Genomic DNA, 23,650 nt, shown 5'->3' on the forward strand with positions numbered 1-23,650 from the left:
GAGCTGTAGATGTCATTTAGTTCAACCTTCTGTTCAAAGCAGCCCTAACTTCAAATTTAGGTCAGGTTTCTGAGGGCCTTGTCCCATGAAGTTTTACTTATCTTCAAGGATGAAGATTCTGCAGCCTGGCGAAGCTGTCTTTGGACAAACTCTATCATGCTGTAGAACTTTTTTTCCTTTATGTCCAGTCAAAATATCTTTTACTGCAAGTTGACTCTTGTCTTGCCACTGTGCCACCTCCAAGAAGAATCTGACACCACCTTCTCTGTACCCTCCCAGTAGGTAACTGAAGGCAGCAGTAAGATCTCCCGTTAGCCTTATCATCTTAATATCAAACAAACCTTATCTTTTTGCCATATGTTGCACTCCCCCTTGGTTGGCCCTCCACTGGACTTACTCCAGTATGTCAATGTCTATGTTGTATTGAGGAGCCCAAGACAGGACACAGTACTGGAGATGCAGCCTCATAAGTGCTGAGTAGAGGGGAATCATTACTCCTTTTAGCATTCTTGCTGTTCTTTTGCTAATGCAGCCAATAGTTAGCCCTGATCAGACACACGTTGCTGGGTCGCATTCAGCTTACTCACCAGGACACACAGATTCTTTTTTGGAAAAGTTGCTCCTCAGCCTGGTACTGTTCTATCCCAGGTCCAGGACTTAGCATTTGCCTTTGTCTTAGTTGAACTTCCTGAGTTTTGTGTCAGTCAGATCCTGCTTGTTGAAATTCGTCTGGTAGCCATACCCTTCACTATATCAAACACTTCCCCCCAGTTTGTTGTCATCCCTGAACTTGTTGGCTTGGATTCCCCTACTTCTGTTAAGGTGAACTCCACTAGATCTATGTCAGCAACAATGGTAACATTGAGAAATTACTCCATCTTCACTGACAGTTGCACAGCCGTCTATAGCTGTGTTAGTTCTCTGACCAAACACATATCATTGTAAATTATAGAAGGGAAAGGGAGTCCCTATCAGTCACAGCTCAGGAGCGTCAAATGTTATCCTGTACAATGCTGTTTTTGTTCCGTCACTTATCTTCACATAGGCTAATGCTGAAAGTAGCAAATACTTTTCTTTCAAAAGAAGGGGGAAGAAAAAAACATGCTTTGGAGCAATTATTATCTGCACCTCATTGTGATTGCTGTCTTGGAATATTTAGTCCAAAACACCAGCAGCATTTTTCTTCTATTTTCATGATCTAATAAATTTTTTGTTGATTTGGGGTGGGTTTTCTGGCTTTTTGGTTGTTTTTTTCTTTATTATTTCATTGACCGCTGATATCTTGCCATAGTCTCATGTCTTAGTCTGGCACTGGTACATGTGATTTTAACTGCACTTCAAATTATTATTTCTAAGGAGTATGAAAACCATTCAACTCCCAAAATTGGGAGGCTAAGTTTGGCTTCCTAGGGCAGGTAGTGAGGAAGAGTAGGCTACTCAAGCAGGCATTTCAGTCCACTTCTGTGTTGTTGCTTAGGTGCCTGTCCCAGTTGCTTCGCAACTTTATCTTGGAAAAAGACAGAGTGCACAATTTTCTGCCTCCCACTGTGCTTGCAACCTAGTTACCATGCACAAGAGCCATGATGTGCTCCAAAGGAGGTGTCCTTTCATCTGTAATGTGAAGACACTAGCACCAGCGTGCTTTTGCATATTGTCATCCCTGTGCTATAGACCCAGTCAGTGAAAACTTTAGTACCCTAGATCACCCTCTCAAGAAGACCATCTCTTGCCATTGACCATTCAGGCTACTAAGCTAAATGCTGGATGCTAAATGGTCTCTGTATTTAAGCAACTGAAATCACAGTTGCTTACTTTGTATGGAGTAGTCTGCAACAGGAAATAGTGTTTTCAAAGTATAGGTGACCCAAGGCCAGTAATGCAATTTGATTTATTTATATTGTACTACATTAAAAATCAGCAAAGAATTCCTGTGAAAAAAACAATATAGGTGTAGTGAGTTTGGTTGAATTTTTTTCAGTCAGTGAATTTAACTTCTAACTATTTGTATCCATTTTAAAGGTTCCAGTGAGTAATGGAGCTGACATCACGGAGTATCGACTGGAGTGGGGCGGTGTGGAAGGATGCATGCAGATCTCCTATTGTGGGCCTGGGCTCAACTGTGAAATGAAAGGGCTTTTACCTGCCACTATATACTATTGCAGGGTTCAGGTAAAGACTTGAAACTATTGTAAGTTTTAAAACTATTAAAACTAATAAAACTACTGAATCTGGAAACAGGACTCACCCCTGCCATAAAAACATGGTCTACTTTGCATTTGCAGGCAGTGAATGTTGCAGGTGCAGGCCCTTTCAGTGAAGTAGTGGCGTGTATGACTCCAGCCTCTGTACCTGCAGTTGTGACTTCTCTTCGGGGACTAAGTGAAGATGAAGTTGAAAGTCCACACTATTCTCCTTCCACATGCCTTGCTATAAGCTGGGAAAAACCTTGTGACCATGGATCTGAAATTCTTGGCTACAGCATAGACTTTGGAGATAAGCAGCCAATAACTGTTGGGAAGGTTCTGACCTATTTTATAGATGACTTACAGCCAGATACTACCTACAGGTATGCCATGCACAGCTACTTGACAGCCTACTGTTTTTTCCACAAGAGCAGATTCTTTGTTTGTTTCCTTGTATTTTTTTATTCTCTGCATTACTCTCAGAGAAGCATTAGTACATAGTCACAGAGCAAAAGGAGGCTTTGTAATGATGATCATCATAAACAGATGAGCTGTGCTGTTTTTATTTTCTTTCAAGAACAGTTTATGTTAGTTTGTTTATTGTGGTGGTGTTTTATCTGTCTGGTTAATGTGTCAGTTTAACTGAATTCAGATTACAGATTCAGATTCATAACTGTTTTTTGGACTGGTTGCTTCATAGATGGATGGCCTCTAATCTGTTTGACAAGATAAAATCCATCCAAGGAAGGGTCGTGTCCAGTCTTTATTGACTGGATTATCTGATCTAATGACAGCTCATCGCAACTTGCAATGCCTTTTCTGCAGAAATAGCAAGTATTTGGGTGGCAGTCAACATGAAGAATATCAGTTTGAAAATCTATCAATTTTAAATCTCTTTTGAAGAATTTTAGTTGCTAAAATCATCCCTTACGTTTGGCCTAAGGGTTACCAAAAACTATAAATGTAAAAATCAATAATTCTGCCTGAAGGCACTCTACATTCCTGTTACAAAAACATATCCTCAGTGTTAAAACTTAAAAGAGAACGTCAGTCCCACTGAAGTCAAAATTTAAGCCCACACTGATTTCAGGGTAGTTAGGATATCATCTGGCTATGCAGTTTTCTGAATCCTTAAAGATTTGGTTTTACTTTTTTAATGCTGTATGTGAGACTCCAACGTTTCTGTGTGCCTTGTAAGTATTTAACAGTAATGCTGGCAATATGAAGAGCTATTGCTCTCTGTATCAACAAACTGAAAAAAGAGAATCTTCTGTTGCAGAGATACTTCTGTACTTCTACCCTCAAAAGTACTTTTATAGAATACACTGTCAACTCTTTGTGCAAATAAAAAATTGCATATATTAGCCTTAGTTCTATGCTGTAATAAATTAGCATAATGTTAAATGTTACTGTAGTGAAGGAGAAATATTCATTCATAAGCCTGCACACACATTTGTGTTTCAAGATTTTGAAATTGTGTGGTTGATTGTTTCAGAATTTAATTATTGTGATAAGTTTTTTCCAGTTACCTAGAGACTATTTTGGACAAGCAAATGTTAGTCTGCAAAATGAGATTAGACACACTTTGCTCTCTATGGCTACCTGGGAGATATGTAAAGAGCCTCAGATTTCTCTGTTTTCTACTTTTTCCTTTCTGGAAATAAATTTCTTGGCTAGTTCTTTTAATTCTTACTTGTAAGCCTAATGCGAGCATTGTTTTCCATGGAGTATCAAAAAAAAAATTATCCCTGACTATCGAGTTCTACAAACCCCTCAGCCATGTGTCCTTTGACTTCTTCTAGTTTCCCCCTCTCCCTTTCCAAGCAGACCCAGGATGGCTTGTGTTTGCAGGCACCCAGAGATGTGTTACCAGTGAAAACAGCAAGAGAGGTGGCCGGGCACCATCACTTTATTTTCACATGAATCGGATCTGTTCCAAAAAGCCCTGAAAATTTTCCTGTAGCCATCCTTGAACTCACCTGATATAATAGCCAAAGATATGGATTCACTTCTTTTGGGGGTGGGGTTTTTTTACCTTCCCTCATCTCTCCAATGTGGCTATCAAAACTTTTGGTACAAGGCCTGCAGAGTCAGGAAGATGGACCACTTTTGAAGTAGCTGATAGAGCTTTTGCATCTTTTCACTAGTGTGAATGATGCAAATATGCTAACATATTTTTATTTTGAATCAGTCCAGCTCCTTAAAATGTGGCAAGGAAAGTGACACTCCTGCATATTCATGACAGTCTATCAAAGCATAATATTGATAAAAGTCTTCATTGTAGAAAGTACCATCCATTTGGTACCATTATTCTCTCTTGAATGTGAATGGTGGAAATGACCAGTTATTTTTTAGAATCTAATTTCAAGTTAATTTATTCTCTCTTTTTTTCAAATGCTAGAGTACGAATTCAAGCCCTAAACAGTCTCGGAGCGGGTCCTTTCAGCCACACCATAAAACTGAAAACAAAGCCTCTCCCCCCAGATCCACCTCGCCTGGAATGTGCTGCATACAGTTCTCAGACTCTAAAGCTGAAGTGGGGAGAGGGAACTGCAAAAGCATTAACTGACTCCATTCAGTACCACCTTCAAATGGAGGATAAGAATGGAAGGTTTGTTTTGGCATTGCTTTAATCTGCCCTGTATGGCTGTGGTCTGATGCTTGGTAGATGGCAGCAAAGGGCAAAATTCCGTAGGCTTTGCTGAATTTACAACAGACATAGGAGGTCGTCTCGTCTGGCAAGGCAAGAAGGGCTCTAGTGTTCTGTGCTGGGAATTGCAGGATTTAAAACTTCGTAGTTTTTTATTTACAGTTCAATATGAAGAGTTTAATGAAATGTTTTGCACACTTTTCTCTCTCTTACATTTGGTTAAGTATTTTGTTGAAGTATCAAGTCCAATCAGTCTTGTGGATTTTATGTACTTGATATTGGAAGGGGTGAATTCTTTACTCTCTGTTGTCTTTATATGCAATTATTTTTAGTGGAAAATAAACTCATATAGTACAAATTATTATTTTAAGGGATCCTTTCTCTCATGTTAAATTGGAATGTAAGCTGAGATGGTACAGCAAGTACCCTTGCCTAAACGGTAAAATGAACAGTACTGCTACACTATGTACCATGTCTGAATCTCTGAGTAGCTTTAGCTTGACAGTGAGACAAAATAGATCTGCTAGGTGAAATTGCTCTGCTACAAGGAGGAAAAGAAATTAGACTCTTAACTGGAAATAAATTCATTGCCGTTATCAAAGACTAGGGCATGTGCAGGTACCATCTGTTTTAAGTTTAAAAGAAAAAGTTGAAGTAGATGATAACCCCTACAGAAAAAGATAAACTTGTGCTGTGTCCTGGGGATACCAAAATTGAAAAACAAATGGGACCTGCCAAGATCAGTCTATGTAAGAATTACAACATGAAGGAGAGTGGCCAGTCTACAAAGCTCTCAGAACGGGACTTGGTGTGTGCTACAAGTGTGACCCTGCCCTCCTGTGCAGATCTGAGTGAGCTTCATCAGTCACCCATCTCTGACAATGATGTACAAGAGCAGTTGAATCCATTATCCTTTCTTAGGTGTAGTAAGGGAGAGTTGCAAAGGAGCAAAAAGCTAAAATCTAGTTACCTAATTTTGAAAAGCTAAAGATGTTGGGGCAGTAGATGGCAAAAAAAAAAAAAAGCAGTGTACGCAGCTCATTAAGAGGGAGAACTGCTATCCTTTCCCATTGTTTCAAGTGCGGAAAGGTTTCTGAAAATGCTTAGGATCATTTTTGCCAAGAGACAATCTGTAGTACTCTGTTACACAATAAAAGAGATTTTTATTTCACAAACATGAGAAATAAAAACTTGGCCTGGAAAATGAGCTTATTGTTTTATAGTAATGCCAGAACACTGTTTAACTCTGAAATAAATACTTCTGGGCTTCTCATTAGATTCTGGGAAATTATGGGCATAGATTTCAAGACAATACTGTAGCTACTTCAGAAGTCCTTTTCTGTGTTTAAAATAAGCTACTCTTTCCATTTTCAGGTTTGTATCCTTATACAGAGGACCGTGTCATACATACAAAGTACAAAGACTCAGTGAGTCAACATCATACAAATTTTGTATTCAGGCATGTAATGAAGCTGGTGAAGGTCCCCTTTCTCAAGAATATGTTTTCACTACTCCCAAATCTGTTCCAGCTGCCTTGAAAGGTAAAGGTGCTTCTTTTTTCATTTGGGGGGTAGGGAGATGGCAAGTTGGTTTTGGTATTGTGTTGTATTTGGGGTACTTAGAATGCTAAGCTCTTTTCGAGTGCAGGTAGGGCTACTAAGGGAATGCTCCTTTCATGTAATTGCCTAAAACCTAAAATATTCACTCCAAAAACGAGAGACTTGGGGTTTATGCATTCTTTGACATAAGAAGGTTTGTACTTAGTATCCTTGCTTACCAGGAGAGAGTGACCAGGCTGTTACAGTAATTCGAGGTGAAAATTCTTCCTCACGTGTTCAGAATAATTTTAAGCATAGCAGCTTTTTTTTTTTTTTTTTTTTGCGTACAATACACACTTGCAGTCACCAAATTTGACTTGCTTTCTCTTGGATGATACCTAAACTAGCAATAACACCTATGTGAATTGGTAGTTATTGTTCCAGAAAACATTGTAGGAAGAATACAGTTGAATCTGAATCTTTTGTTTTTCTGAGACAAAATAGCAGATAGAATACATAATTTTACAAGTCGTTAGAATATACTGTTACGTGATGGGGAAAGCAGAGCTAGCTGTCACTTTTGCGTTTTCTTCCTTCAGCACCAAGGATAGAGAGAATAAACGATCACACTTGTGAAATCGCATGGGAGGTTCTGCAGCCCATGAAGGGTGATCCAGTTATCTACTGTCTTCAGGTCATGGTGGGAAAGGACTCGGAATTCAAACAGGTATGGTGTGTTTAAGTTATTGTATTTTTCTTCAATTACTATTTGTGATAACTACTTTAGATTAAAGATTATTGTGTTCCAGTGTGTTCTTAGTCACCATGCTAACTTTTTGTTACTAAGTAATGTAAGGTAGTATCTCCTAAACACATTGCCACAGAGAAAAGAGATTTAAGTAATACAAATACTGCAGTAAGTTGCAGCCTCTCTGGGTTACACTGATGTTTACTAAATACAACTTGACACCTCAAGTGGTGAGGAAATTGTCCACTAATGGGAAGAACTGACAAAAAGAAAACATCCACCCAATGGTACAGAATTGAGACTTAGGAGAAAAAGAACAAAGGGTTCTCTTTGCACTAAGAGCTGTTTGAAGGCAGTAAACAATATTATAAAAGCTTTGATGTTGTCAAAGTCATACTTCTGTACAGAGAACTGCAGATAGGAAAGACCTCCTACTTATGCAATGTGGACATTCAGGTGTAGGGAAACTTTTTTAATATAATTCAGTGATTAGTTTTTTACCATAGGACCATTTCAGTAGTAGGGCATGCTGTAACTACAAGGGTCAAGCAGCTGAGAGTATGTTTTAATTTCAGGTTTGATTATCCAAAGGTGCAGTTCAAAACACTAAGCTTCAAATTAGTCTGCATTTAAAAGAGGATGTGCAGTTCTAATTTTGCTTCCCTATGAACTGCCTGATAATTGACATAAGATTAGGCTTGGAAACTCTGTTTCACACTATTAAGCAAGCATGTTTCCTTCCAGAAAGGAAACACAATTAATTCTAGTATGTTATAATTTTATTATAGGTCAATATTAATAAGTTTTGCGTGTGCTTTGGTAGATTATAGGCCTTAATATTTTCATAATTCATAACTTTTAGTGTAGTGCTATGTTTGTTATGTCCATTTGTTACATTTTTCAGTAAAAGATGAGCCACAGTCCAAGGTGTTTGTTATCTTGCCATGTGAATATTCTTTATTGTAACTTTAAAATTGTAAATGCAACATTAAGTATGTAAGTAAGGCGTGGTCAGCATTGCTTCTAGATGCAGAGTCAAATCATGGTTTTATTAGCAATGTGCATTGCCAAATGAGCTGGACAAGAAAATAAAGCTTATGCTTTAAGCCTGGAAGTAACAAAGTAGACTGAGGTGTATGATTGCTTTTGCCTCTCCAGACCAGTTTAGCACAGTAAATTAAAATAAAATGAGAAGACTAGTTTGCAAAAGATAAATTTGGAACAGTCAAGAAGTAAACACCGTGGAAATGGCCTTTAAGATACTTAGACATGACGGTGACAATTTTCTTTGACATGGACAAAAAATAAACTGCCTGGAAGTCCACTCCAAGCTGTTTACTACCATTTCCCTGCCAAAACTTCAGTCTCCTCTGCTCCCTGACCTATCAGCTGAGTTGCTCATGTCGTTGCTCCCTACATGCTTCAGACAAAATGTTAGTAATGGGCTGTTTGAGCTATATGCATCAGTCAAGCTCTTAAAGGGGTTAGGAAGCAACCATATAAATACCCCAGCAAACACATTTGAGGGGAAGGCAACTTCTGGCAAGGCACTGGGGACAAGCAGCTGAGGACAGTAACCCATGCCAGCTGGCATAGCAGTAGCTAGAACAGGATGTGTGTCTGTGGCCTGTTTGCTTTCTACCAAATGCATGATACAAATCAGCAGAATTTTGAGGAAGCTGCACTTCCAATGTGCTACCCTGTCTCAGTGTGGGAACAATTTCTTGAGAGAAAGAAGAGTCTCCAGGTTGTAGATTCCAGTAAAGCTCAGCTGCCTGGCTGTCAGAGAACTTTCTAGGTCTGTGAGTAGCCATAGACATAGCAACAGCTCTTCAAACAAAAAAATCAGAAGAGATTTCCTGCTGCTTTCATTGAGTGGTTGGTAGTTTCCATTTGTGAAATACTGTCTAACAGTATGATAACTGTAGGGAAAACTTCTGCATGATGTGATATTTCTGTATCCTGCTACCAATTAAATAAAGCAAATCCAGATAAGGGGCGGGGGGGGTGGAGGGGTTTAAAGAGAGAAATCAAATTGTACTACGCTACCCACCTAATAGCTCAGTACCTATAGATATACCTATAAACAGAAAATTGCACCCACATGGGATTTTGTTGGCTTTTACAGGACCTTTACGTAGCTGCAAATTAATTAATTTGAGAAACCAGCATTTCGATTTCACTGAATTAGGCGCTCCATGCTGAAGAGTTGTGAACTCCCGTTAACCAGCCAACTGAGACACCCTTGGAGAACACACTAATCTGTGTCTTGGGATCTGATGGAATTAAGAATCACACAGGGGACTTCTTGCAGCTTTCCTGATACAATGTTTATTGGGATAAATTACAATATTTTAAACACATGATATCTGAACTACAAGAAAGTATGTTGGATTGGATTAGACTTAGTGAAGTAGCTTGATACAGAGTTAATTACCTAAAATCCTGTGATACGATATTGTATATTACATCCCATGATGCAGTATTTACATTGTAAGTGGTCAGTAAAACACCTTAACACTGGCACTTCTGACAGTTTATTTGGTGTGTACTCATCATGCCGTAATAAAGCACTTGTAGTTCTTTTCCTATGTTTCACCAAAAGGACTGGAGCCTTTATCTGGCATTTAAATTGCATTTGTGAGCTTTTGGTCCATTTTTCTTTGCGTGAGTGAAAACACTGGTGAGGAGTCATCCTTCATCCAGTTACCTTCACCATAAACAAAACCATACTGAGCTATATATGTGTATGTAGGATGTTTATACTTGACGTGGCTTTTTTTTCTTTATTGCCAGATTTATAAGGGTCCGGACTGGTCATTCCGATACACAGGCCTCCAGCTGAACTGTGAATACCGTTTCCGTGCATGTGCCATTCGACAGTGCCAAGAGACAGTAGGTCATCAGGACCTGATAGGCCCATACAGCGCACCAGTGCTATTCATCTCTCAGAGGACTGAACCACCGGCAAGCACCAACAAGGACACTGTGCAAACCACAAGGACACAATGGTCACAGAGCGACCAAGTGTGCGCTGCTGTCATCCTTGCACTTTTTGCTATCTTTTCCATTCTGATTGCTGTTATCATTCAGTACTTCGTAATAAAGTGAAGAGCGATTTATTTTAGAATGCTGCCCATTACATTTTACTTTCTCATAATCTAAAAGTAATTCTGTTCTCTTGCTTTTACAAAAACAGGCATTTAGCACCGGCATTGGGACTGATGCAAACCTTTTCAGCCACTTTAAAATGCTTACTGGTAGGTATAGGCTGACACATGTTATTATAACGCAAGCCACAGAAATACAATCTTTTCTTTAATATGCCTTCTTGCAGTACAAACTCTCTATGCGGCAGGCAAGCAGTGTTTAATGAGAAGGGTTTGACCAGTAAACGCAAGTGTAAAAATGGTTTCCTGGCCCACACTTTTAAGGGTTGCTACCATAACAGGGAAGAATGTGTAGATCGCATTTAAAACTTACACTAACAAACTTGTGCTGTATACAATATTAATCTGATGCTGTGAAAGCAATTTAGCGCTGTATTTCTACCTCCTCATTTGTCTTAATTATTTGGGAAGCAGGATTTATGCTGAAAAACAGAAGGGGCTTTTCTCAGGCAGCAAATAATAAACTGGATGGAAGAGTATGCATGAAGGAAGCTTCTTATCTGATAAATGTGGAGTTCTTCACTGCAAGTAGATGTTTTCGAAAGACTACAAGGGGATGGCACAAGTGGTTTATCTTACCCCCAGGATTTGATGTTTACTTACAAAAATGCCTCTTTTACTTTTTACGAATATAGAAGGGAGAGTGTGAGAGAACTTCTTAGACCTATTACTTAAATTGATAAACACATTTCCAAAGTTGACCTTTCATTGGATGCAGTTTATACAGATGTCTGTGCCCTCTGATTTTGGCTAGTTAATAGACTTTTGAGATAAAATTCATTATTGAATTTTTGCTGTTTCCCCAACATTCACTTGCCATATCCACCAGAATCAAGCACTGCCTTTTTTTCATTTCCTTTCTGTCTTTCTATCTTTCTTTGGGGAACCAAATCAGAAGACGAAGTGTAGTAATTTGCACCAGAAAACTTAAAGCTGCTTTTTTCTTGAGATCCTAATGTTTAATGTAATGTCTCTTTGGATACTGTACCAAATTGTTGATTGCATGTAGTTAATGTTGCATTAGAGCACTTTGCAATTGCATAACTCATCAATGTTTTTGTGAGCTTGCATTTGTGAGTTCTTGAATGACCAGACTGAATTTTATCAAGTATCCCATTGAACATCTTGCTAGATGTCAATGATTGCCAGTGACACAGAGCTTGTAGTGAAACTATCTTTAAAAAAAAAAAAAAAAATCCTTGTCTCATCACACTTACATTATTTGTTATACACTTTGTAATTAGCTATTTTTAATTTATTTGAGTTACAAGATAGTGGATCATTAATGACTTCTAGTTGTGTTCAGTTTAGCATTTTTAATGGTATTAAACACTTCTGTCGGTCTTAATAATAATAAAAAAAGGAACCTCTGTCTTGTGCTTTGAAGATCTCTGAAGAATTTCTCTTATATTAGAACGGGCATGTATTGTAATTGTTTATACGTCCAATGATCTGTGCTGTAGAATAATGTTGCTGAGTTTCGTTTTAAAAAAAAAAAAAAAATGGCGAAGAACTTGGCCTCCATGTGGCGAGAACGATCTGTCTTTAAAATGTACTGTATGTTTACATTTTATTTCGAATTTGTCATTTGTACGTATAGGCTGATACCTTCCCGCAGGATACCGCGATAAGTGATGTTTTCTAGAACCTTCTTAAAAGTGCCATGTTTGGCAGTGCAAATGAGGTTGCGTGCAACAGCCCAGAGATTTCTTACGGTTGAATGTCTAAAACGGTAAGATTTGTTACTACAGTTAATCTGCAGTGACTTATGTTTTTCATAGTAAAATTCAAATGAGCTCCTATTTTTGATAGTCATTTAATAGTGTATTTGCCATTTGAGCCTCAGTGCGTATTACTGCATTGAAGACAGTTTTTAATGTAATCTTAATTTTACCTCATATACTGTACATTCCAAAAATAAATAAAAAAAGAAAAACTCTAAACTTTGTAAAACGTTATAGATACACTACCAAACATATCACTTTACAATTGTACAACGTCGGACTCCGTGAAGACGAATCTGTATAGTCTGATAGAAAATACATAAACTATGTAGCAAAGTATCTTTAAAAATCTGTGGAAAATAAAAGTATCATTCTTTTTTGTTGCGGTTGGTCCGTCCTGTTTTTCTTTCCCCGGCGGCGATGCCGGGGTCGGGTGCCCCTCTCCCCTCAGGGCGGCGTTCGCCGGCTCCCGCGCTGCGGGCGCTCCCCTCAGGCGGCGGGACCGCGGGGCGGGGCGGAGGCGCGCGCTACCTGAGGTGCCGGGCGGTGCCGGGCGGCCCCCGGAGCCCCCCGCCTCGGGGCGGGGACGAGGCCGGAGCAGCGGCGCTGCCCCCGGAGGAGCGGCGCTGCCCCCGGCAGGGCGCGTCCCGCCTCGCAGCGGCGGCGGAGGGGGCTGAGGCGGCCGCGTCCCCCGGCGGCATGTGGGGCGGCGGCGGCGGGAACGGCAGCGAGGGCGAGCCCTGGCCGTGGCTGCCCTGCGACGAGCGGCTGTGCTTGGCGCTGCCGGTGCGGGTGCTCGTCCCCGTCACGGCCGTCTGCCTAGGGCTCTTCGTGGTCGGCGTGGCAGGCAACGTCCTGACGGTGCTGGTCATCCGCAGCTACTGCGACATGAAGACCACCACCAACCTCTACCTGGGCAGCATGGCCGTCTCGGACCTGCTCATCCTCCTGGGGCTGCCCTTCGACCTCTACCGCCTCTGGCGCTCCCGGCCCTGGATCTTCGGGCAGCTGCTGTGCCGCCTCTCCCACTACCTCAGCGAGGGCTGCACCTACTGCACCATCCTCCACATCACCGCCCTCACCGTGGAGCGCTACCTCGCTATCTGCTTCCCCCTCAAGGCCAAGGTAGTCGTCACCAAGCGCCGGGTGAAGGTCGTCATTGGCGTCCTCTGGGCCTTCGCCTTCCTCTCCGCCAGCCCCTTCTTCTTCCTGGTCGGCGTGGAGCAGCCCGACAATCACACTGACTTCAGCCGTGAGTGCAAGCCCACCCTGCAGGCTGTGGAGTCTGGCCTGCTGGCCACCATGTTCTGGGTCACCACCTCCTACTTCATCCTGCCCGTCATCTGCCTCAACATCCTCTACTGCTTCATCGGCTGGGAGCTGTGGCGGAGCAACGCTGGCCTGCGGGGCCCCAACGCAGTTCTCCGGGAGAAGGGGCACCGTCAGACCATCAAGATCTTGGGTGAGTTCCTCCTCCATCCCCCCGTGGGCTGGGTGGCCACAGCTGGGGCTAGGACCGGGGCTGAAACACCCGCAGCTCCCACGCAGGGTAGGGATAGCGCAGGGGAACATCCTGGCCCCACTGCCAAGCTCTCCAGTGCTCCCAGGGACTGCCACAGCAGGGATTTCACTCCCTCATGGCTGAGGCTTCACCTGGTGTAGCACTGCACATCCAGCAGCGTGACAGCCTTCTGTAGAAGTACCCTTTTTCTGAATTTTACCAGGCAGAACCAAGTATTGTACTTGGTCTGCAACTTCAGAAAAATTCTGCTTCTGAAAAATAAGTTTGATTTTCTTAGCGATCTTTCGTAGCTCTTCTAGGAGTAAATCCACTGGTTGCCCAAGCAGGCTAAAAAACAGCAGCTTAACCCTCACAAGCTGTTTGCAGACAAGTCACATAGTACCAAATCGCTTCCTGCTGATGTAGGATGCTGTTAATTTTTAGTTCATTTTCTTAGTCATACGTTCATTAATGTAGCATCAGGTTCTGGAAAGTTAGAGATCGCAGTCTGCTCTGGAGCTTTAAAGTTTGTAAATAGTGACCTATCTGAAGGGAAAAAAAAAAAGGAAACAAAAGAAAAAAGAAATCCAACTACTGATTAATGGTCGTAAAACAAAATGCCCTAGTTTTTTTTTTTTCTACCTTTAGTGAAGGTTTTGCATGCTACATGGGAGGCTTCTTTTACCAAGGATGTAATCAGCTGGATGGAAATAGTGTAGCACAAAGGAAAGAAACTAATAAGCCCGAGAGTATGTTTTGCTAATTTATTTGAGGAAGGCATTTACATTGGAATAGGCACAAGGTTTTTCCAACAGAAACACCCATGTCCACAATCTCCTCAGAATCCACTGAACCAGACCAATTCCCCCTTATCTCAAAGAGCCAGCAGTACTATGCGTGTGATGTATTTCAGGTGTAAACTTGCTTTGGCTATATCCCTTTTTTTAAGCTCTGAGAAACACAAAGGATGCTCCATAAATGATTATTTGTTTTATTTACATGCATTTATAAAAAAAAAAAATTAAAAATATGGATACAGTAATACGCTCATTTAATTGTTCCTCATCTGCTCCTCCTGTGTTGCCATTACAAGAGTGTTTGTATTTGTATTTGTTTGTATTGTGCTAAAATGCGACATGACCAGGAGAACAGCTGGAGTGACTCAGGCTAGAGATCCATCTAATCAAATATCTGTGTCCAGCAGTAATTGTCTGGGGATACGTGTAGGAGCTTCAGTGGAAAAAAATCAATAGACCAACTACGCTGTAAGTCTTTACGTTAGCAACCATCCCATTACAATAGTGCGAGTTCAGTGGGAGCTTGGGTGACTGAGGTTCAGCCCTTACGCTAGGCTCTTTTTCGGTAATGTAGACATACTACAGAACAGCTCTGTAGCAAATGGAGCTGCTGTGTGTTTCCACAAAGACCTCTTCTTATTCTGACTTCCGTTTTCATATCACACACATGGCATTACAGACGTTGCCGAGGAGAATCTTTGTTGTGCCTCATGTTATTACATGGATGTTACGCCACTGTTAGTTGTTTACATTTTTCTCAGCAAACTCATCTCATGGTTTAGCTAAAGATTTTACCAGTTACCTTTTAATCCAAAGACTAACAATCAATCAGACTTGATGCTATCCCTGTTTTCATAGTTTTCCAACAATTTAATGCCATTATTTCTATATATCATTTGTACTGGCTAGAAGAACCTGCAAAATCAGCCACGTAAAATTTAGTTTAGTGGATGGTTGAAAAGTTAACTCCCTCCTTAACTATCACATATGTTATTTTGTCTTATAGCTGTGGTGGTTCTGGCCTTTGTAATTTGCTGGTTGCCTTTCCACATTGGGAGGATCATATTTATAAACACCCAGGACACCAGGATGATGCTGTTTTCCCAGTACTTTAACATATGCGCTCTGCAGCTTTTCTACCTGAGCGCATCCATCAACCCTATCCTCTACAACCTCATTTCGAAGAAGTACAGGGCAGCAGCCTACAAGCTGCTGTTGCCACGCCGAGCTGCAGAAAGGGCTTTCACGGTAATGAAAGACGCTGGTGGCTACACAGAGACCAGTGCTAGCACAAGAAACGAGTAGCCACCAGCTTATGAGACTGCAGCCTGCACTTTTCCAGGCGTTCTCTGCAAAGGAAGGGAACTTCCTTTTCACAAGAGAGTCGCAAGAGGCCGTGTGGTATTTTGTAACCGTTTGTATTTTGAAATACTTGTATTTTTGTTAATAGAGCAAGCAGGGACCATAAAGTAGTGAGAATGATGTGCAACTCATGAAAGATAACTCAATTGGAAAAGCTGGAATAAATTGCCAGTGAAACTGTGGTTTCAGTTTATTACATGTTGTTCATTGCGTGTGCTCTGTGCAATTTCTAGTATTTTCTAAAAATCATGACATCAAGGACTGCAAAAGAGTAGGGAGTTTGACATAGCAGCTCTGCTTGGGTGCATTAATGGGTAAAACTCCCAGACAGCCTTTGCCATTTTAAAATGGTTTTCTTATAAATGAGATTTTACAAAACACAGCCTTGCAAGGAGATGGATGCAAAAGAGATCGCCCACCACCTTGAACATCCTTGGAAGAAGGGGGCATGTATTTTTAGTACCTGGTCTTGTAATCATGAAGGGGAGTTTCCCAGACAGTTTCACTGACTCTTACCTTGGGAAAGCGTCTCCTCTGCGCAGCAGCCTTTGGACTTAAGCCTGTTGGTCTGACCCATGCGATCAAATAAGGTCTCTTACTTATATACTAGCAACCAATCCTCTGTATCTGTAAGAGTTTAGATATTCCTGATCACTTCCTCGTGACAGACCCGTAGTGTCTGGTTAATGTTAGCGGTATGTCTCCACTGCATCACATTATGTACTGCGCATGCAAATAATACACCATGTTAACCCGTCTCACCACAAACGAGACCCATCACCGAACATGCTGGACTGCGCCCAGGACTTACTGCTATGTAACGCTGCACTGCAAGTCAAAAACCAACTCACTAATTTTGCTCCAAAGATTTTAAATACAAACTTAAACTATACGATTTAGGAAGAAGCGCTTGTTGTGAGGAAGAGCTAGAAGGAGTTGCAGTACTAGTTTCTCTGGAGGGCCGTCGCACCGATGCGTTTTATCTGTTACCTTCCTGGCTACAGTAATGTAAATCTGGACCAGAACTGATGAAGTGGGACTGCACTTACAGGAGCATCACTGGTGGTACGTCTGCACTTGCCCTTGTTTATCTGTTAACCCTTGTTAATTAACATGTCTGTGATTCAAAAAAGTAACAGTGGTGTTTACTGTATGCTGGAGTTTACTGCAGTGGTGTTTGCTGCCACGTGAAGGCAGAATTCAACATCCAGCTCAGAGATCTCAAGATGGCGGAGTTGAACTTGAGCCTTCTCCAGGTTTTAAAAATATGACCAATTCTCCATTTAACAATCCATAGCTCTGAGTCACTGAATAAAAAAAAATCTAAAGACAGAAAAAAAAACCCCTAGCTCACTGCACACACGTTAAGCTATCTTCTTCTGTCGGCTTCATACTGGGGGAGAGCAGTTGTCTGCAGGGCTTGGGTTGCTTTTGCTGGGGGGGGAGGGGGTGTTGTCATTAAAATGTTATAATAAAAAAACTGCTGGTATTTTGTGTTTGTTTGAACAAGTTATTTTTAACAGTAATCTTTGTAAATGTAGAACGAGGGGAAAAAAAACTTTGTCACACTGATATGTGGCCGTGGAGCCTCTTCTGCATGCCTGTGATCTGCTGGTAAAGGCTTTTCCTTTATCACTAGCTACTAAATTGCACCGGGAGGTAAACACTTCTCCGGCAGAAATTTCCACAAAAGCAATCCCGTAAACACCATGAGCACAAGGTGTGAGTGGGAGGCGGCAGGTAAATGCCCTAGTGGGGTCCTGAACTGAACCCCCCTTTTCCAGGGTGCAATCCTTCCTACAGAGAGCCCTGGCACCCCTCTGCTCTCTAAGCAGGCTGGGTGTCCAGGGCAGGGCCCTGTGCAGGTCTTGCAGCTGGGACCCCGTCTCACCGCTCGCAAGCTGCTTCGGGCGGGGGGGCTGTGTTTCTGCGGGGAGCTTCAGGCTTGGGCTGCTCCTGCTCAGCCTCAGATGCCGCAGCAGAAGGCTTCTGCTCCCAGTGGCAGGCTCTGTGGAAATGGTCTGGTTTTCTGGGAAAGTCATTTGTGTCCCTGTTATAAATGCCCCTTTTGCACGCTTAGTAGAATAACATACACAGCAAATCACATTCATGAGCTTGCAGTGCCTTTTTGTTAATGCTCTGTCGCCACTAGAACAAACACTTAGGAAATAGATGGAGTCTGGGGAGTTTCGTCAGAATTAACCAGGCCTGGCACTGCTGTCTGTGGCAGTCAGTACTGGATTGTGTAAGGAGGGATCTTGTAAATAAAAAAATAGTGCTGTCTTATTTATTCCCCGGAACTCTGTGTTCAGGTGCAGCCAGGCTATCTTTAAAATAAATATTTCAGAAGTAGTTTCCATACAGGCTATAAAATATAAGGGAAAATGGACTAGAGGCGCAGAGCAACTTTGCCAGGCAGAGAGAAATAAATTATGATAATTTTTAAAAGGGGGGGGGGTGTAAAATAAAAGTGCAAAGAATGGATGATAAAAAGAAAGCATGTTGAGATACTCGGTGTCTTAAGAGAACATTTAGTTACGTTGAAACGCACAGGAAGGAAAATCTGTGATTTGACACAGCCCACAACTGACCCTGGAGACTTGTTAGAGCGTGATTGTACTTGGGAAGACATTAAACCAAAATTAAACACCTGAAGTTTGAAAGGGATCTAAATTGTAGCCTAAAGCAACAGCTCAGTCCCCACCAGCGGGAGCTGCTCGCCAGGTCCCACGGCCTTCCGTGCGGCAGGGTCAGCCTCTCCTGCTCGCTCAGGGACCTGCGGCCTTGGGCAATGCTCGCTGACCACCAGCCCCACGCTTGCAAAGCTGCCGGGCGCCCACCACTGACTGCCAAGCATTGCAATAAAATTAAAAAAAAGAAAGAACAAGAGCTGGTAGCTCAAGGGCAAGTTGAGAAAAGACACCCGGAAAATCCATGGAAACCCTTCTCTGGGAGGGAGGCTACATCTGCAAAATCTTACTAGTTTGATGCAGACACATAAAGCTTGTGAAAGCTTTACAGTCTAAACAGTTGTGACAGAGACAGAAGAGTGATGGTCTCTGATGAATAGATCATTAGTACAAGATCTACCCGTGGCTGCTTCCCACGAGCCCGCTCTGAAAGCCGCTGTGACTGCTTAATAAATTTATTGATACCTGCTTTTAAGTCAGTCGTTGTCACACATTAGGCTGTCCCTCTAAGCAGGCATAAACAAAGCTGCTGAAGTTATTGGGAAAACACGTTTGCATATTCTGTTAACTTCAGTTAAGTATTCCTGCTGATAAGACCCAGGTGCATTCTAACGATAGTCAAGTTTTCTCATACTTACGATCCCGGCATATCAGAAACAGGGAAAGCAGCAGCCACTGCAACCAGCAACGCTGGGGCAAGCACCAGAAAGTCACTCCCCAACACCCTTCCTATTTTCCATCTAATTTCCATATTCATTAAACAGCTGTACGTGGTGTATATAACTCCACAATAAATTTGGGGTATGATATTCCCTGGCTCTAACATAACTTCATTTGCATTTGCAGCATGCTAACACTGTGTCACCATATCACTTAACATGACTCTAAATTAAATACGTATTAGACTATCTAAATTAGACAATAGCTATTAGAAATCTATTCTAAAAATGGAATTTCCGTTCTAAAATAAATGTGGAAAACTAGTTGTTTCTTACTGTAAGAACCAATATTTCAGGAACCAATATTTCTCTCCTCTATTTAATCAGATAGCCTTTAATCAGATAGCCTGCATGCATTGATCCTTCTAAGGGAGTCAAAGCACCTTTCACTCCTAGAAAGTTGACACTTCAAGGTTTATTGCTTATTTCCCACTCAGCAAAATATATACATAGGTATGACGTACTCAGTTTTAACCAAAGCTCTCGCTGGATTGGAAACAAATGGTTCTTCTGGTCCTAGTGGAGCATCTGCATTTGTTTTTTTTACCAATTGTTTTACAATTTACAAAGAATTTTACAGTGCTTTATTACAAAAAGACAAACAAATCCTATTTTCCTTTCCCCTGTCTCTTCGGAAGTCATGTGAACTAAGCAAACAAGATTTCTTCCAAGGGTATCTCCTGCAAGGAATTAAAACCTTTAAACATCAGTTTCCAAATGCCACCATTCCAAAAAGTAATTGCCAGAAACTAAAGAGCAGCACCGGCTTTGTGGGATCCTTCCAGGGGAAAAGCATGATGCCGTGATGAGCCCAGGGCAGCAGCAAAGACCCCCTTGGGGATGTGCAGAGCGGCCCTGGGGCATCCCACGGGCAACTCCTGCCCCGCTTGCCACTGTCTGGGGGATTCTGGCATCAGGGCAGGGCGAGGGGAATGTCACCTCCTTCCCCAGCCTCCATGTGTCACCTGCCCTCTCCACACGGCAGGCTCTCCTCTCAACTGGCACTGGCCTGGGTCTGTAAATAAAAATGGCTTTTGCTGTCTGTTTTTCTCTTTAGTATCAATTAGAATTTAAAAAAAAAAAAAAGACAACTAGCCAGAAGGGCACCAGAGCTTAAGCACCATCGCTGTTTTATACAGAGGTTTGGTGCGCTCACAGCAATTGACCTTTTGGTGAACAAAGACCATCCAAGTTGAAAGCTGCTCTTTTACTTGCTAAAATGATGCTGTCTCCAAAGGCACTTTGCAGCTGGCCTGGCAAAACCGAGAGGTGCAGGGACACGTGTTTTCTCCCTACACTCTTCCCCTTAAAATTCCATTTGGTACCGTGCTGCATCGCTCCCACAGGAAACACAAAGCCTAAGGCCATCTCTGCAATTCAGAGAGATTATACAACGTAAAGTAAGCTGAAAAAGAGCCAGGTATAAAGTAGCTCAGGCGTGACCCAAACTGCTCTGAATTAGCTAAACTGACTGAACATCGCCCTGGCCTTGCATCAGTTGAGCCTGATGGGAACAAGCCCCAGCATCCCTGGGGCACCACCGCCTATTTGATTTAGGAACAGGCTTACCTTCACCAAAAGAAGCCATTTCTGTGTTAAAATTAGTATCCAGGAGTATACTTCCATTGCTTTAGGGAACTATTTATAACCTAGTTTACTGTTACTATATGCTCCTGGGCACCTGTGATGCTGCACTCGAGCTTTTGGGGGAGGTTTCCTGGAGCCCAGAAGAAAACTGCGGGAAAACACTGCAGCTGAGGGCAAGGTTTGCATTTGAGGAGCTGAGGGGGCAGATATGAAATTAAACCTCTCGGGCACTTTGTACCAGTAGATCTTAAAACGTTTTCTCATGGGGCAAAGCACAGCATTTCCACTATGCCACAGGCTCAAGTCTGGTTGTTGTATATTGTTTATTGCTGATGCGGGCTCAGTGTCTCTGATGACAAGGCAGGCACGGGCTTGCAATAACAGGGTGAATATCAAGTGACAAAGGATCTCTGGAGCCTGCCCAGGTGCCACTGGTGGAACTCCAATGAGCCTCAAACCACCAGGAGCAAAAGCAATGCTGTCTTCTGCTCAGTGTCCCTACTGTGGGAACCCTCTGGTGACCCCAAATGTCAAGGCTGATGCCACCCAGTGCTTCCACAGGCCACACAAATCTCCAAGTGACTTCCAGGACATTTAGAAAAGCCAACCTTGGACCAGAAAATGGTTGTCCAGGTTGGGGAAGCACTTAATAGAGATGAGCTCCGAACCTCTGCCTGCAGCAGCTCCAAGCAGCAATGCGCACTGCTCTGTCTATCCTGGGGATGGGCGCATCCAAGAGCCTCTGTCCTCAGCCCACCGCGGCCAGGGCAGAGCTCCCCTACACTTCACATCAGTCCCCTTCAGAGTGGCTGGGGGCTCCCAGGTCCCCTTGGAGAGCAGAAGTCCAAGGGTACACACCCAGGGTGGGGGTGGCATATACCCAGGTGGCATATACCAGGGAAGGCAAGAGAGCAGTGGGGCCGAGAGCTCTGTCCTGACTTGCTTCATCTTTCCCCCAGGTCACCCTGTCTGCATGCCACCGTTTTTCCAAGGTGAGCCCCCCCTACTTCTGTCTCCACCTTTGGACTCCATCTGACATCTTCCTCTTCTCGCTGCAGAGCACGGATAATGCTGTCTTCCCTCCTTTTCCCTTTCCTCCTTCGAGCCAGGACTAACCAGACTCATTTATTTCCCTTTCAGAAGCTGTCTGTGACAAATATCTCTGCCAAGGATCACATCCAGGCTGCCAGGGGCTGGTGGTGAGGGCCGGGTGTTTTTTTCCCCCCCAGGACATGGGGGGAGGAAGCCCTTGCTTTACATGCCTTTAGGTTTGGGGCACTAAACCCAACCTCAAACTCCCAGCAGCCACAACAAATCTCAGTTCAGTCTGGGTTCACAGTTAAAGGTAGGAAAGTCCACCTCAGAAGAGCAGGCATTGCACTAGCACGGGTCCCATCCCTTCCCACAGCCTCCCATGGACACTGTCCTGGGGCCCACAGAACTGAGCATGGCCCAGGCAAAAAGGCAGGGCAGGAGATGAATTTCAAAGTGTCTTCCCTTTTCCCGTGACACTTCAGGGCAAACTGTGAGCCAATATGCAAAGTCCCTTCTACTTAGCTCATCTCAGGCCAGGGTTTCTACTTTTGCTGTCACCAGAAGGTCCGGCACAGAGCACTAAGGAGGCATAGAAACACTCAGGACTCTTGCTGGGAGCAGATTTGCCTCCCTTGATCGAGCCTGTCAAGTTTAACTCTCAGTGTCGCACATTTTGACTCCTTGGACTCCTTTTTCTTTCTGAGAGGAATACGAAGGAAAATAAATAGTCATCACTCTTGGAGCTCCCCAGTGGACAACCAGCTGCAGGTCTCCTCATCCTACCCCACAGCCACCCTCGAGCCCCAGCATGTCCCCCTGGGTGCAGCCAGGGACGTACCCACAAGGTCAATGTTCAGCACAGGCTGCATCTTTGCATCCCAGCTGCCGGCTGCCGCGTAGGGAGGTCTCACCTCACGCTCTCATGCTGTGACAGGCTAGCTGGATCCTCCTGAGGTGCCCAAGGCTCACTCAGAGGCCCTCACTCTCCTTCCCTTCTCGGCAGGCACAGCTGAGCTCACCAGTCCCAGTGGCAGGCAGGGGGCTTGTGGCTTCCCTCACTGCCTCAGAGAAGGGCTGTCTGGCCTCATGGGGAAAGTTGTCCTAACTATAGGACACCACCTAACTCTGTGTTACCACTTCTTCAATGCCATACGTTGAGATACATCGAGAAATAACAGGGCAGAATGTAGTTTTAGGGAAGATGGTCTGAGACTCTGGGGAATCTTCTGAGAGCGATGAAACATCCCCTGAGCACAGCTAAAACGTGAAGAGTCCTCAACCAATTTCTCAGACATGTTTAAATGCAATAGGTCATTTATAATATCATTGTCAGGGAGTCAAAAAGTAATAGATACACTTCAATTAAGTGGGCAAGAACTGAGGTCCCTAAAGTACAGTGAAGAAGACAGATTAAAACCAATAAATCTGGTGATCGTGGCAGACGTGGAGGCAGGGGAAAGTAGTGCTCAATCCCCAAAGTTGGTGGGAACTGAGGACTTCAAATAGGAACACTAAATAAAAGTAAATAAAAATAAAAAATAAACAAAAGCACAAGACATGACATAAATACGTCAGCTTTAAACCAAGTTGTTCTTCACCCTTCAGGCACTTCATGGCTTTGCCCTCTCCTTGCCAGTCATCTCTGTCTGCTATCCAGAGGCTGACACTGCTGCCAAGCATCCCATGATGCCCATCTCCATATCCACCTTTGCTGTGGGCAGGTGGAGGGAGTTCCCAGACAATAATGTCGGCACCCCAGTCCACTTGCATGGTTGGGAAGAGGTCTCCCCCTAAATGCCCTTGAAGCTAATCATCATCATCCTTCATCACGAGAAAGGTGAGTTCTTAAGGAGAGATTTGCTTATTGAAAAGTCTCCAAACCAAAGCCAGAGCTGGGTACAAGTCAGAGATGATGTATTACAACAGCGTCCTAAACCTGGGACTTC

The 23,650-nt window shown here is 43.0% G+C and overlaps 2 protein-coding genes across 10 annotated transcripts in view; both read left to right on the forward strand.

The window, feature by feature from the left end:
• FNDC3A (fibronectin type III domain containing 3A) overlaps positions 1-12,396 on the forward strand; it is a 129,678-nt gene extending 117,282 nt beyond the window's left edge. For 6 of the 7 annotated variants that reach the window (XM_072850228.1, XM_072850230.1, XM_072850227.1 and 3 more), the window contains 6 exons: positions 2,020-2,169; positions 2,283-2,566; positions 4,585-4,794; positions 6,208-6,374; positions 6,971-7,098; positions 9,916-12,396. In XM_072850228.1, the coding sequence (XP_072706329.1) occupies positions 2,020-2,169; positions 2,283-2,566; positions 4,585-4,794; positions 6,208-6,374; positions 6,971-7,098; positions 9,916-10,230 (1,254 nt within the window). In that variant the 3' untranslated portion in view covers positions 10,231-12,396. The remainder of the gene's footprint in view (positions 1-2,019; positions 2,170-2,282; positions 2,567-4,584; positions 4,795-6,207; positions 6,375-6,970; positions 7,099-9,915) is intronic. The other variant, XR_012040417.1, reaches the window with a different exon arrangement.
• Positions 12,397-12,623: 227 nt separating this feature from the next.
• Positions 12,624-23,650, forward strand: MLNR (motilin receptor). 3 transcript variants are annotated; one of them, XR_012040419.1, is made up of 3 exons: positions 12,624-13,475; positions 16,574-16,738; positions 23,310-23,650. XR_012040419.1 is itself a non-coding variant. In XM_072850233.1 (2 exons), exons 1-2 carry the CDS (start codon positions 12,713-12,715, stop codon positions 15,614-15,616), a joined length of 1,062 nt encoding a protein of 353 aa, XP_072706334.1. In that variant the 5' UTR covers positions 12,624-12,712; the 3' UTR covers positions 15,617-15,768. The 3 variants fall into 3 exon arrangements, 1 of the variants encoding a protein (XP_072706334.1); XR_012040418.1 differs by lacking the exon at positions 23,310-23,650 and adding an exon at positions 21,629-21,651; XM_072850233.1 differs by lacking the exons at positions 16,574-16,738; positions 23,310-23,650 and adding an exon at positions 15,318-15,768.

This window comes from Ciconia boyciana, chromosome 1 (assembly GCF_034638445.1).
Source record: "Ciconia boyciana chromosome 1, ASM3463844v1, whole genome shotgun sequence".
NCBI classification, from domain to species: Eukaryota; Metazoa; Chordata; class Aves; order Ciconiiformes; family Ciconiidae; genus Ciconia; species Ciconia boyciana.